This window comes from Amphibalanus amphitrite, unplaced genomic scaffold (assembly GCF_019059575.1).
Source record: "Amphibalanus amphitrite isolate SeventyFive unplaced genomic scaffold, NRLGWU_Aamphi_draft 000527F_arrow, whole genome shotgun sequence".
Classification (NCBI taxonomy): Eukaryota; Metazoa; Arthropoda; class Thecostraca; order Balanomorpha; family Balanidae; genus Amphibalanus; species Amphibalanus amphitrite.
Genome location: NW_024882021.1, coordinates 452402 through 463378, shown reverse-complemented (window position 1 = coordinate 463378; position 10977 = coordinate 452402). Strand labels below are relative to the sequence as shown.

Sequence of the window (10977 nt, the reverse complement as noted above, 5' to 3'; positions counted from 1 at the left end):
CCTGCCAGGGCCCAGGGGCACTAAAAATAAAACAAACAAAATAAAAAATGAAAATAGGACATCACCAAAATTAAGTGACCGAAATCCGTTGAGTTTTTAATTTTGCGTATAGGTAGGGGCACCACGAATTAAATTCATGACCATCCCCTTGGAGTTTTCCTGGATCATCCCCTGGTGCTCGCACGGTTGAGACAAAAACGAGTAAGATTCTGGTCTTCAATACGCCTTTTCACGCAACACGATCCAGAAAAACAAAGGTATTAGCTCAGAAGTGTTTGACAGGTGATTTTGAGCATGCAAGACGGCGTCTATAGCGCATTTAGGTCTTCGGCTTTTGGGGGGGGTCAAATGACCCTCTCAGACCTTTTGGGGGGGGTCATGACCCCGTGGACCCCCCCCAGGATCCGCCAGTGATTTTAGCTGACGTATCTAGCATACGGATTACGAGCATACCTATGTAGATATACAAATAACAAAGTCATATGTTAATATACGTATCGCTACTTGGCCCAGGAGCCGAGTTAGAGGGGGAGGGGCAGGGCCTCGGCTAAGTAATTTTGACTACTGGGGCAAAAGTGTGTTAGCCGGCGCCCTGCTGGGGGAGGGGGTGTTTGAACATCCCCTCTCATTGCTAGTTTGCTCGCGGATATCTCAAAAACGGCGGAGCGTCGCCGTTTTCGGCACACCTTATCATCAACCAATGCTACACATTACCAATAAATGGTACCAACTACCAACAATGCTACACATCTTGTAAAAATTTCAGACCAAGGTCATTCAAGGCCAGGTCACTACAAGTGACCTCACCTCATAAAATGTTTCGGTGTATGCCATAGCTACACCGAGTGACCGATCGCTTTGACACTTTCAGCAATTGATACGGGCAAGAGCATGTACAAAATTCTCGGAATTTTCATATCGGTGGCCTAAGAACATGGGTCAATTTTGCGATCTCTCTAGGTATTTAAGTCAATGGGAGACAATTTCAAACCGCCTCTTTTGGACGAAAGTCATTCTAAACACTCTCAAGCATTGAATTACAAGTAGGTTTGACACACTGAACATGAAAATGGCACCCGTGACCCCTGTTTATACCCCTGAGGTCATCTCAGCCTCTCAGGTCACGAATGGTATCTAACAGTTTTTCGCGACTAACTTTTGAAAGAGGCATGCTAGAGCGACCCGCGATGAAAACGCCTTATGTGTTCAGCTCGACGATACGGATCCACTGATATGTAACATAACAATTTCTGGTTAGATCATGACCTTCACCTGAGGTCAAATTTTCAAGTTGACTTTTCATGTAAAATTAGAGTTCATTCGATGCGTCTTGACGAGAGGAACACGATGTCAGTAAAAGAAAGCTCGTGCAAGACTTGAGTCAAAAGTTATTGCAGGAAAAACTGTTCCCGAAAAATCGTCTTTTTTGGAAATTTTTGCCCCCTGCAGGCAAAACCGTTGACGTAAGTCAAATCTGAGAGAAATACTCAGAAAGAACACTAATATGGCTATCAAATGCGCTTTTCCGCGGCGCTGTAGCTCTGTTGGTTCCCGAGTTATGATCCGGCATCCTGCAAATTGTCGATATTCGACCTGAAAATCGGCGAAATTTGGTCTTCAATGATGACCCCCATGACATGAACTACGACCTGACCAAAACAGTTGCGGAAGTAATTTCCTCATTATTTTTGACGCTCTTTCGAACGAAGGGCAGCTTATGGATTATGGGGATTGGGGATGCAAAAAGATATGTTTGCCAATGCACGCCTATGTTTTCTTATGAAAATTGAGGGTGCACCTGCACACCATGCACCCCCTCTTCCTCCGCCTCTGATTTCTTGCCACCCTTGCCACAAACGTCTTCAACTGCTCCCGAGTGAAAGAATGTACCTACGTTAATATTGAGATATTCTCATTTTGTGGAGGTTGGGCAAAACCTAACCACTACTGGGGCATTCCTTGACTGTAGTTAACATGTTAGCCGAGGCCCTGGGGAGGGGTGTTGTTCAAACACCCACTCCCCCTAGCAGGGCGTGGAAATCCTAGGATCGCGGGTTAACCCGCGCCCCGTGGGGGGGGGGGGGCGAAACGGCCCCCCTGTCCTTTTCCGTCGATATCTCCTAAACGGCTAGACATATCGCCACCAAACTTTCAGGACCTCTCTGGGCATCAATTTTACACATTGTGACCAAAAAATTTTCTAGAGGCTATGATAGGTCGGCCACAAATGACGTCAGAATGACGTTATGTTCTGCCATTTTCGACCGAAAAAGACCTTCGCGAGAAGAGCTGTCAGGCCTACCTAGGTACAGCTTTGAAGATACAGAAAAATGATCAAGACATAAAAGGTGTAGAATTCACAGGGCTACAAAACTGCTATCTCGGATTTTTGAATTTTTGAGTTTTGACCCCAAAAAGTCAGAAAAGCATTTTTTATATATTAGGGGAAGTTGGGGCAATGCCGGAGTTGGGGCAAAGCCGAAATTCGAGATATTTCGAAAACCGTAAGACATGGATGCCACCTGTCAGTGATGCTCTGAAGCTTAAGGGACTACAATTATCGCATGTTTGTTACGACTTACGAGTCGTCATTCGGAATACTTCGGCTGTGAGGGCGCCAAGAGCGTTTTCAAGGTAAGCGTTCCTTGTACTACATGCGCCTTTGAAGCTGCATTTCTTTTTTTTATTCAGGGCTCCCTCCAACGGGCTCATATACTCCCATTTACAGGAGGGCTCCTCCTCCCGGCCCTCTCCCCCACCCCCCAGGCTACGGCTGAAGTGGGAGCCTACCCCACACCTGGTGACACAGCCGGGGACGACGCCCGCGGAACGGGTGGAACCGGGAATCGAACCCGAATCCGGCACCGCCCGCGCCGCGGGTCGACGCCTTAACCGACTGCGCCACCAAGCCGCACTGCGCCACCTTACTCATTATGCTACCGTTTGTCTGGCCAATTCGGTCAAGTAATCTTCAGCATGTCTTTGCGTAACTCGTAAGTGTGCTGCCTATTTGAAATTTATATGGCACGTTGAAAAGTTATGGGCCTGCAAATGAAAGTATGGCTGGCTGGGGTAGTGCCGAAAACGTGCAATTACGCACGTTAAAGCACGCTACGTGGACTTTACTGCTGTAGAATAGCAACGCGAATTTTTAGTCACACAAATTACACTTTCAACCGACACAACAGCCTGTTACCTATAAGGAATTATTTACCTGGCATTTTCTTATTACCTATATCACACAATTATAACTTCCAGTGTGCACCAAGCGTCCTCAAGCTCTTAAAACGCGTGTCAGCTTTGATAAATTCTGGATAAAGTTTGAGATAAAGTGGCAAAACATCAATGTCGGCATTCCCCGTAGATCATTTCTCCCATTTTCGGCTTTCCCCGCAGTCCGGGGCAACGCCGAAAAAGTCACTTCTTTGATATTTTTAGTTTGTGCGCTTAACGGTAGGGGAGAGTGGGGTGGGTTGTATCAGTTTTTACTCCGAGACCCATAACCTCGTAACTATCCGTGATAAACTCATTTTTTTCCATACTATCTCCTTCCTTGATTCTTCTGCTTTTTTTGTGCAAAGTAACTTTTCCGCTACCTCTACCAGTTTTTTTTCTACGGTCTGCCGAATAGAACAATGTTTTTGATACAACTTGCCCCATGGCTTGGGTGAGTTGTATCACATAGTGGGGTAATTTGTATCGCTATTTCACGTTTCAGGGAGTGTGCTTGCTACTGGTTTTAAACATAACAACAACATTAAATGGGGTTAATACAATGTATATGCTCAAAGGCTTCACTTTTATTAGACCAAACTTAGGTCAATCCGAACGAAACATCGAAACGAACGAAACATCAAGACGCAAAAGTGGCCCGTTAAGAGCAAAGAAGCCAACACATTGTGCCGAAATGGAACGAGTAGGTATTGACTAGCTACCTACAAACGCGAGCCAGGGCTTAGCTTTCGCGATCAAAAGCAACATACCCATACATACATACATACATACATACATACATCACATGTTACAACATACCCCACCCGGCTCTGATACAACATGTACCTCGCCGCCATCTTGGAAAAAACATCCTCGTGCTCAAAAACAGCGGAAAGCTGGAGAAATCCATTTTCACTCACGCAGCCTTAGAACCTATACCCTCACCACCGCTACGGAGATCTTTCAAATTCGTGCACATCTAAATGCCCAAAACACACATTTTCTTGCGGCTTATTTTTTAGAATGACATTAAAAAAAAAACATAAAATCGGCTCTCACCTCGAGACGCGTCCACCCAGCCACACGACAGAACAGGGAAAGATGGCACCCGGAAAACCTCGTCGGCTGGTCGTGTCACGAGCGCCATCCATTGGATAAGTTTGACACAATTAGCCCTGATACAACTTGGACATGATACAACTCTCCCCGCTCTCCCCTATGCGAATTCATCAAATGCGCCTGGTATGTTTGAGAGGCAAAAGACTGGCCTCTCGAATGACGCCAACAAGAATAGCTTATGTTGTCTACCTTGCGTGCTACGGGCGTCAGAAAAAAGTATTCGGCGTTTCCCCAACTTCCCCTAGCCAAAAATCCAAAAAGTTTTTTGAGTTTCGAAAAAATCGGAATATATGTGATAGTAGGTACCAACCGTCTTCTATCTACATACCAAATTTCAGATTGATATCTCGTTTTTTGGCCAAGTTAGGGCGAAAAAACTGTTCGAAAATGATGACGTCAAATTTTCAATTTTTGGCAATTCTAGACCACGTAGGGCAAAACAAAGACCACCATTAGACTCCCAGTGACGAGCTGCATCGAATCAATACCCGTTTTATGCAAAACTTGACCTGACATTGACCTGACCTTCACCAAAACGTGACCTACGCTGGCCCCAAAGGCTGCCTGACCCACATAATCGCATTTTTCATGTAAAATGGACCATAAAACATGTATCACACGACACTCTCATATTGTGACCCCCCAGTGACCTGACCTCTGTGACCTGACCTGGTATCAGTGACCTCGGATAGCAAAGTAGGTATGTGTTTGACGAACAATATACCATCGATGGTTTTCAATAACTTACCAATTTACTCGACTTTACAACACATTTCTTGAAATGCCTGTGAACGGTGAAAATCCGACCTTTGACCTGACCTGTGACGTCATCGGTTTGACCTAGGTCAATGAAATTTGGTCACAAGGTAGTTCCCCGGTGGGGCTATCGAACGCCGTTTGAATTTTGAAAATCGGCCGGTAAATTTCCGAGATCTTAGGGGGGCCGAAACGTCCCCCCCCCTACGGGTGGTAGGGTCCGCCGATAGCCCTACGGGGCGCGGGTTAATATGTATCCGATAGGTGAAAAGAGCGCTGAGCTGCCAGCACTGTCCACTGTGTGCCTTCTGTCTCCGGCAGCCGGCACGCCGGAAACTGGACCTGCTCGGTGGCGAATGTGTACGGCCGCGACGCGATGACGGTGCGCGTGCTGGTGCAGCGTCCGGCGCGCGCCGCGGCGCCCGCCGTGCTCGGCGTCGGCCGCCACTGGGTGCGGCTCGGCTGGAGTCTGCTGGACACGGGCGCAGCGCCGCTGTTCGGTGAGCGCGCGGACCCCGCCAATAGGGAGCACTGCTGTATATACCTACATACCCGCCGAGAGGTTCAGTCCTTGAGGGAAAGAATTAAACCCCGAACGCTGTCAACATATGATAAAAAGTGCTGCTATCCTTTTTAGGGCGACGGGAGGTGTTTGGAAGTAACTACATATTTTATCGATATCAAAGATCTGCTGCCAGTTATCGAATCTCGAACAACAGACTATTCGAGTCTTCTTCCCTCCCTCAGAAACTCTATTCCTGCATCGGTCCCACTCGGAGCACCGAATGGGACTGATGGGAGAAGCGTCTTCCTCCACGGAGTGTCAGAATGTGATGTCACAGCAAATCAGCATAGTTGCACATCGGGTGCCGATGTGTCACGTCGGTGTCTGTGACCGCCGCGTCTGTGGCGCGCTGTGACTCTGCATTGTGCGCCGTTGCAGCGCTGCACGTGCGATACGGAGAGCGGTCCGGGCGGGCGCGGCGTCTGTCCGTCTATCACCTGCGGCCAGAGGTGACCGTCGACCAGCTGAGCTGCGGCACAGAATACGCGCTGTCGGTGGCCGCCGAGAACCGCCTGGGCACCGGCCCGTTCAGCGAGACCATCCACATCGCCACCGAGGGCGGCAGTGAGTGAGGACACGCTGCTGTCGCCGCCGGGAGCTGTCCCGAGTCACACACGGACTGTGGCTGTACCGTCACACTCGGATTGTGCCTGCAGTCACACACAGATTGTGACGCACAGATGCAGTGTGCTGTCACACACTGCCCCGCTGCCTCCCCCTCCCTCCTCCGGCCTCAGATAGAAGTTCCGCCTGTTCCCCAGAGCCGGACCCGCTGCCCCCGGCCCCAGACTGAAGTAGCGGTCCGTCCGTTCCTCAGAGCCGGGCCCGCTACCGGCGGACGCGCTCTCGGCCAACGCCAGCTGCATCCTGGTACGGCTGCACGACTGGCCGGCCGAGTGCTCCGTCCGCCGGTTCGAGGCGCGCCTGCGGCCGGCCGGCGGCGGCGCGCGCTGGCGGCGCGAGGGCCCGTTCCCGGCCGACCTGGACGTGGCCGAGCTGTGCGGTCTGCTGCCGGCCACCGTCTACAAGCTGGTGGTGAGCGCCCACAGCGCGGCCGGCACCACAGAGTCCACCGCCCGGCTGGCCACGCACGCCTCAGACGGAGGTGAGCCCGCGGCCGCGGTCAGAGGGCGCAGCTTCCCGGTCCGGGCCGAGCACGGGCCGGCACAGAGGAGCGAAACCGGCGGCGCACCGCCCCGGGACGTGGGAACTGCTTGTTACTGGAGGCACGAACCACCTATAAACCACCTACGTATGCGCAATATGATAACCACCGAACGCAACTTATCTGCACACAATACATGCTACCTGTGTATGTGTACAATGTATGCTGCCTGTTGAGTATTTCCAGTAACCATTCGCTTCCCCTTTTCAGCAACGATATCTCAGCTGCTGCCGCCAGAGAAGTCGGTCGACGTAGAGTCGCCGCTGCTCGGGCACCCTCACGTGATCGCGCTCATCTGCTCGTCTGTGGTGTGCGCAGTGTGTCTCGTCATCTGCCTGACCGTGCTCGTCAGGAGGCGGTGACGCCGGGGCTCAGAGCCAGGAGCGTGACCTGTCGGAGGGGTTACCTGTGACCTCCCACCGGGGAGGGTCAGCTACCACCGGGGAGTGTCAGCTGTGACTGAGGAGGATCAGCTGTCACTGGGGAGGATAAGATGTCACCGGGGAGGATCAGCTGTCACCGGGGAGTGTTAGCTGCCACCGGGTAGTGTCAGCTGTGACTGAGGAGGATCAGCTGTCACTGGGGAGGATAAGATGTCACCGGGGAGGATCAGCTGTCACCGGAGAGTGTTAGCTGCCACCGGGGAGGGTCGGCTGTCACCGGGGAGTGTTAGCTGCCACTGGGGAGGATCAGCTGTCACTGGGGAGGATAAGCTGTTACCGGGGGGATCAGCTGTCACCGGGGGATCAGCTGTCACCGGGGAGGATCAGCTGTCACCGAGGAGTGTTAGCTGTCACTGGAGAAGATCAGCTGTCACCAGGGAGTGTTAGCTGCCACCGGGGAGGATCAGCTGTCACCGGGGAGTGTTAGCTGCCACCGGGCAGTGTTAGCTGCCACCGGGGAGGATAAGCTGTCGCTGGGGAGGGTCGGTTGTTACTGGGAAGGATCAGCTGTCACCGGGGAGTGTTAGCTGCCACCGGGGAGGGTCGGCTGTCACCGGGGAGGATCAGCTGCCACCGGGGAGTGTCAGCTGTCACTGGGGAGTGTCAGCTGTCACCGGGGAGTGTTAGCTGCCACCGGGGAGAGTCGGCTGTCACCGGGGAGTGTTAGCTGCCACTGGGGAGGATCAGCTGTCACTGGGGAGGATAAGCTGTCACCGGGGGGATCAGCTGTCACCGGGGGATCAGCTGTCACCGGGGAGGATCAGCTGTCACCGAGGAGTGTTAGCTGTCACCGGGGAGGGTCGGCTGTCACTGAGGAGGGTCGGCTGTCACTGGGGAGGATCAGCTGTCACTGGAAAAGATCAGCTGTCACTGGGGAGGATAAGCTGTCACCGGGGAGTGTTAGCTGCCACCGGGGAAGATCAGCTGTCACTGGGGAGGATAAGATGTCACCGGGGAGGATCAGCTGTCACCGGGGAGTGTTAGCTGTCACCGGGGAGGGTCAGCTGTCACTGGGGAGGATCAGCTGTCACCGGGGAGTGTTAGCTGCCACCGGGGAGGGTCGGCTGTCACTGGGGAGGGTCAGCTGTCACTGGGGATGATCAGCTGTCACTGGGGATGATCAGCTGTCACTGGGGAGGATCAGCTGTCACCGGGGAGTGTTTGCTGCCACCGGGGAGGATCAGCTGTCACCGGGGAGTGTTAGCTGCCACCGGGGAGGATCAGCTGTCCCTGGGGAGGGTCAGCTGTCACTGGGGATGATCAGCTGTCACTGGGGAGGATCAGCTGTCACCGGGGAGGATCAGCTGTCACCGGGGAGGATCAGCTGTCACCGAGGAGTGTTAGCTATCACCGGGGAGGGTCGGTTGTCACTGGGGAGGGTCGGTTGTTACTGGGAAGGATCAGCTGTCACCGGGGAGTGTTAGCTGCCACCGGGGAGGGTCGGCTGTCACCGGGGAGGATCAGCTGCCACCGGGGAGTGTCAGCTGTCACCGGGGAGTGTCAGCTGTCACCGGGGAGTGTTAGCTGCCACTGGAGAGTGTCGCGACCAAGATTCTTACAGATAGTCGCGACAATGCCCGGCAGAGGCGAAACCTGAGTTATCGGGCGTAGGATCAATTCACTGCCGCCGCGGAGGGGAATAATGTCGCTCTCTGACGGAAATGCCGTGCGCCGCCGCTCCCGCCATGGTAATATTGTGCTCCGCCGCTCTTCTGGGAGGGACACTGTCCGTGATGGGCGGGGGACTCTGCGGACCGCGTCCCGCCGCTCCCCGTGCTGGGAGCCGAGGCAGCCAGCCGGTCTGTGGTGGGAGGCGAATCTACCCGCCGGCCTGTGGTGGAAGCGGTGACAGTCTGCCGCTCCCCGCGGTAGGAGAGACTTACCGCTTCTCCCCATGCAGTGGTGGAAGGGCCAGGGGTGACAGTCGGCCGTTCCGAGGTAAAAGGGGAGACAGTCCGCCGCTCCCCGTTGTGGGAGGGGAGGTGTGTAGTGTGTACGGTCAGATTCGCTGTGCCCCTGAGGCCCGCCGTATGTACTAGTGTCTAGTGATTCGTGACAGGTCTGCGGCGGCGGACATTACGAGTGCTAGTAGATGAGCCAATGGAATGTGTTATGCCCCTCTGAGGAAATGGCAGATTTCGAGGAAAGTATCACTCAGAAAATTCCAGGCACTACGGTAAACTGTGTTATCTTACGCCCACGAGTACAGTCGTGTACAGGTTGATGGTCCGCTACTCTTTATCCACCGGGTTCCTATGGCTCAGCGTTGGCAGCAGCCGCCTGGTACCGGTAGGCTGTGCCGCATGACCCGAGAGTAAAGCGGCACAGCCTACCCACACTGTATGACACCGGCTCGGGTCGCCTGGTAGAGCGATTTGACCGGACGCTGCGTTACACCGGCTGGGGGAAGGGGGGGGGGGGTAAGGGTCAGGCCTGTCTATTTGGCTCGGCTCGGTGGATGAGGCGGGCTGGAGTGTGGTGTGGGGCGGGGGGGATGTGGGGAGGGAGTGAGCGGACCTGGGGCTGGGTGTGTGTGGTCACTTGTCGCATAGAACCGATCGTAATCCACCCTCCAAAAATTCGCTTTAGATATATTCACAAAACCCAGGGGGTTCAAACACCCATCTCCCAAGTGGGATGCGGTAGGACAGGTAAGGGTCCATACGGACTCCTCATGAATTGCATCAAAGAAAGAAAACAGACTTGTCACCAAATAATCTTTCTGAAAAGTGGACTAAGCGCATAGCCTCTGACACAGAAATAAACATCAAGCACGCGAAGCGTCTCGAACCGGGCCTCTCACTACCGGTCAGTTTGACAGTCTAGCACTCCTACGCTGAGCTATACCGGATGGTGGCCACGACCGGGGCAAAGTCTGGCCGGGCGGGCGGCGGTGCCGGGAGGTCGGCGGCAAAGTCAATGAATGTTTTTGTGGTTTCGGGTGCCGGTTGCTCTAGCTTGGTGGAATGATGGTGGATCATTGGCAAGACTTTCAACGTGGAGTCCCGGTTCGAGCCTCATCGGGGCTCCGGCTACTTTTCCGAGTTAGGATCTGGTTTGATTTTAGTGGTTGCGAGCCATTTATATGGGTTTATATCTACATGTCGATTGTCGATTGATTGATTGATTCATTCGTTCATTTAATACATGTCGACATTTAGCATACGAATTGACATCCAGGATCAATCCGATCAATCTACCATTTTCATAAGCGTATTGCCTAAATATCATGCATATATGCGGCACAAGACCTATGGTTGCCTCGATACCGTGCCAAATCACGTTTTGCATAATGCACATGTAAATTAGATTCGCTGGGTGTTCCGTGCATTGTGCTTAGCAAAAACAGGAATGTAATTGTTAAGCGACGCAAAATGTGCAAGGCAGCAACTAGCAAGTGACCACACACACCCGCCCAGCCCCCATGGTCCACCAACACGCCCCACACCACTCCCCAGCCCACGCCAACCACCGAGACGAGCCCCTCCCCCCGCGATGGTCTGACGCGACAGCTGGTCTACAAAGCGCTCCACCCGGCGACCCGAGCCGATGTCAAACGGCGTGGGTAGACTGTGCCGCTTCACTCTCGGGTCATGCGGCACAGCCTACCGGTACCAGGCGGCTGCTGCCAATGCTGAGCGCATAGGAACCCGGTGGATAAAGAGTAGGGGACCATCAACCTGTACACGACTGTACAATGTATAGAAAGACGTAAA

At 53.3% G+C, this 10977-nt stretch overlaps 1 protein-coding gene across 1 annotated transcript; it reads left to right on the top strand.

Moving 5' to 3' along the window:
• Positions 1 to 5295: 5295 nt before the first annotated feature.
• On the top strand, positions 5296 to 7180 carry LOC122393276 (Down syndrome cell adhesion molecule-like protein Dscam2). The gene is made up of 4 exons (XM_043389157.1): positions 5296 to 5588; positions 6032 to 6217; positions 6471 to 6758; positions 7029 to 7180. Exons 1-4 carry the CDS (start codon positions 5465 to 5467, stop codon positions 7178 to 7180), a joined length of 750 nt encoding a protein of 249 aa, XP_043245092.1. The 5' UTR covers positions 5296 to 5464.
• Positions 7181 to 10977: the final 3797 nt, after the last annotated feature.

Bases quoted from the DNA above. Each gene is read 5' to 3' on its own strand.
- LOC122393276 (XM_043389157.1), top strand. From the start codon at position 5,465: ATGACGGTGCGCGTGCTGGTGCAGCGTCCGGCGCGCGCCGCGGCGCCC. The intron at 5,589-6,031 runs GTGAGCGCGCGG...GCGCCGTTGCAG, and splicing joins GGGCGCAGCGCCGCTGTTCG to CGCTGCACGTGCGATACGGA. The intron at 6,759-7,028 runs GTGAGCCCGCGG...TCCCCTTTTCAG, and splicing joins CACGCACGCCTCAGACGGAG to CAACGATATCTCAGCTGCTG.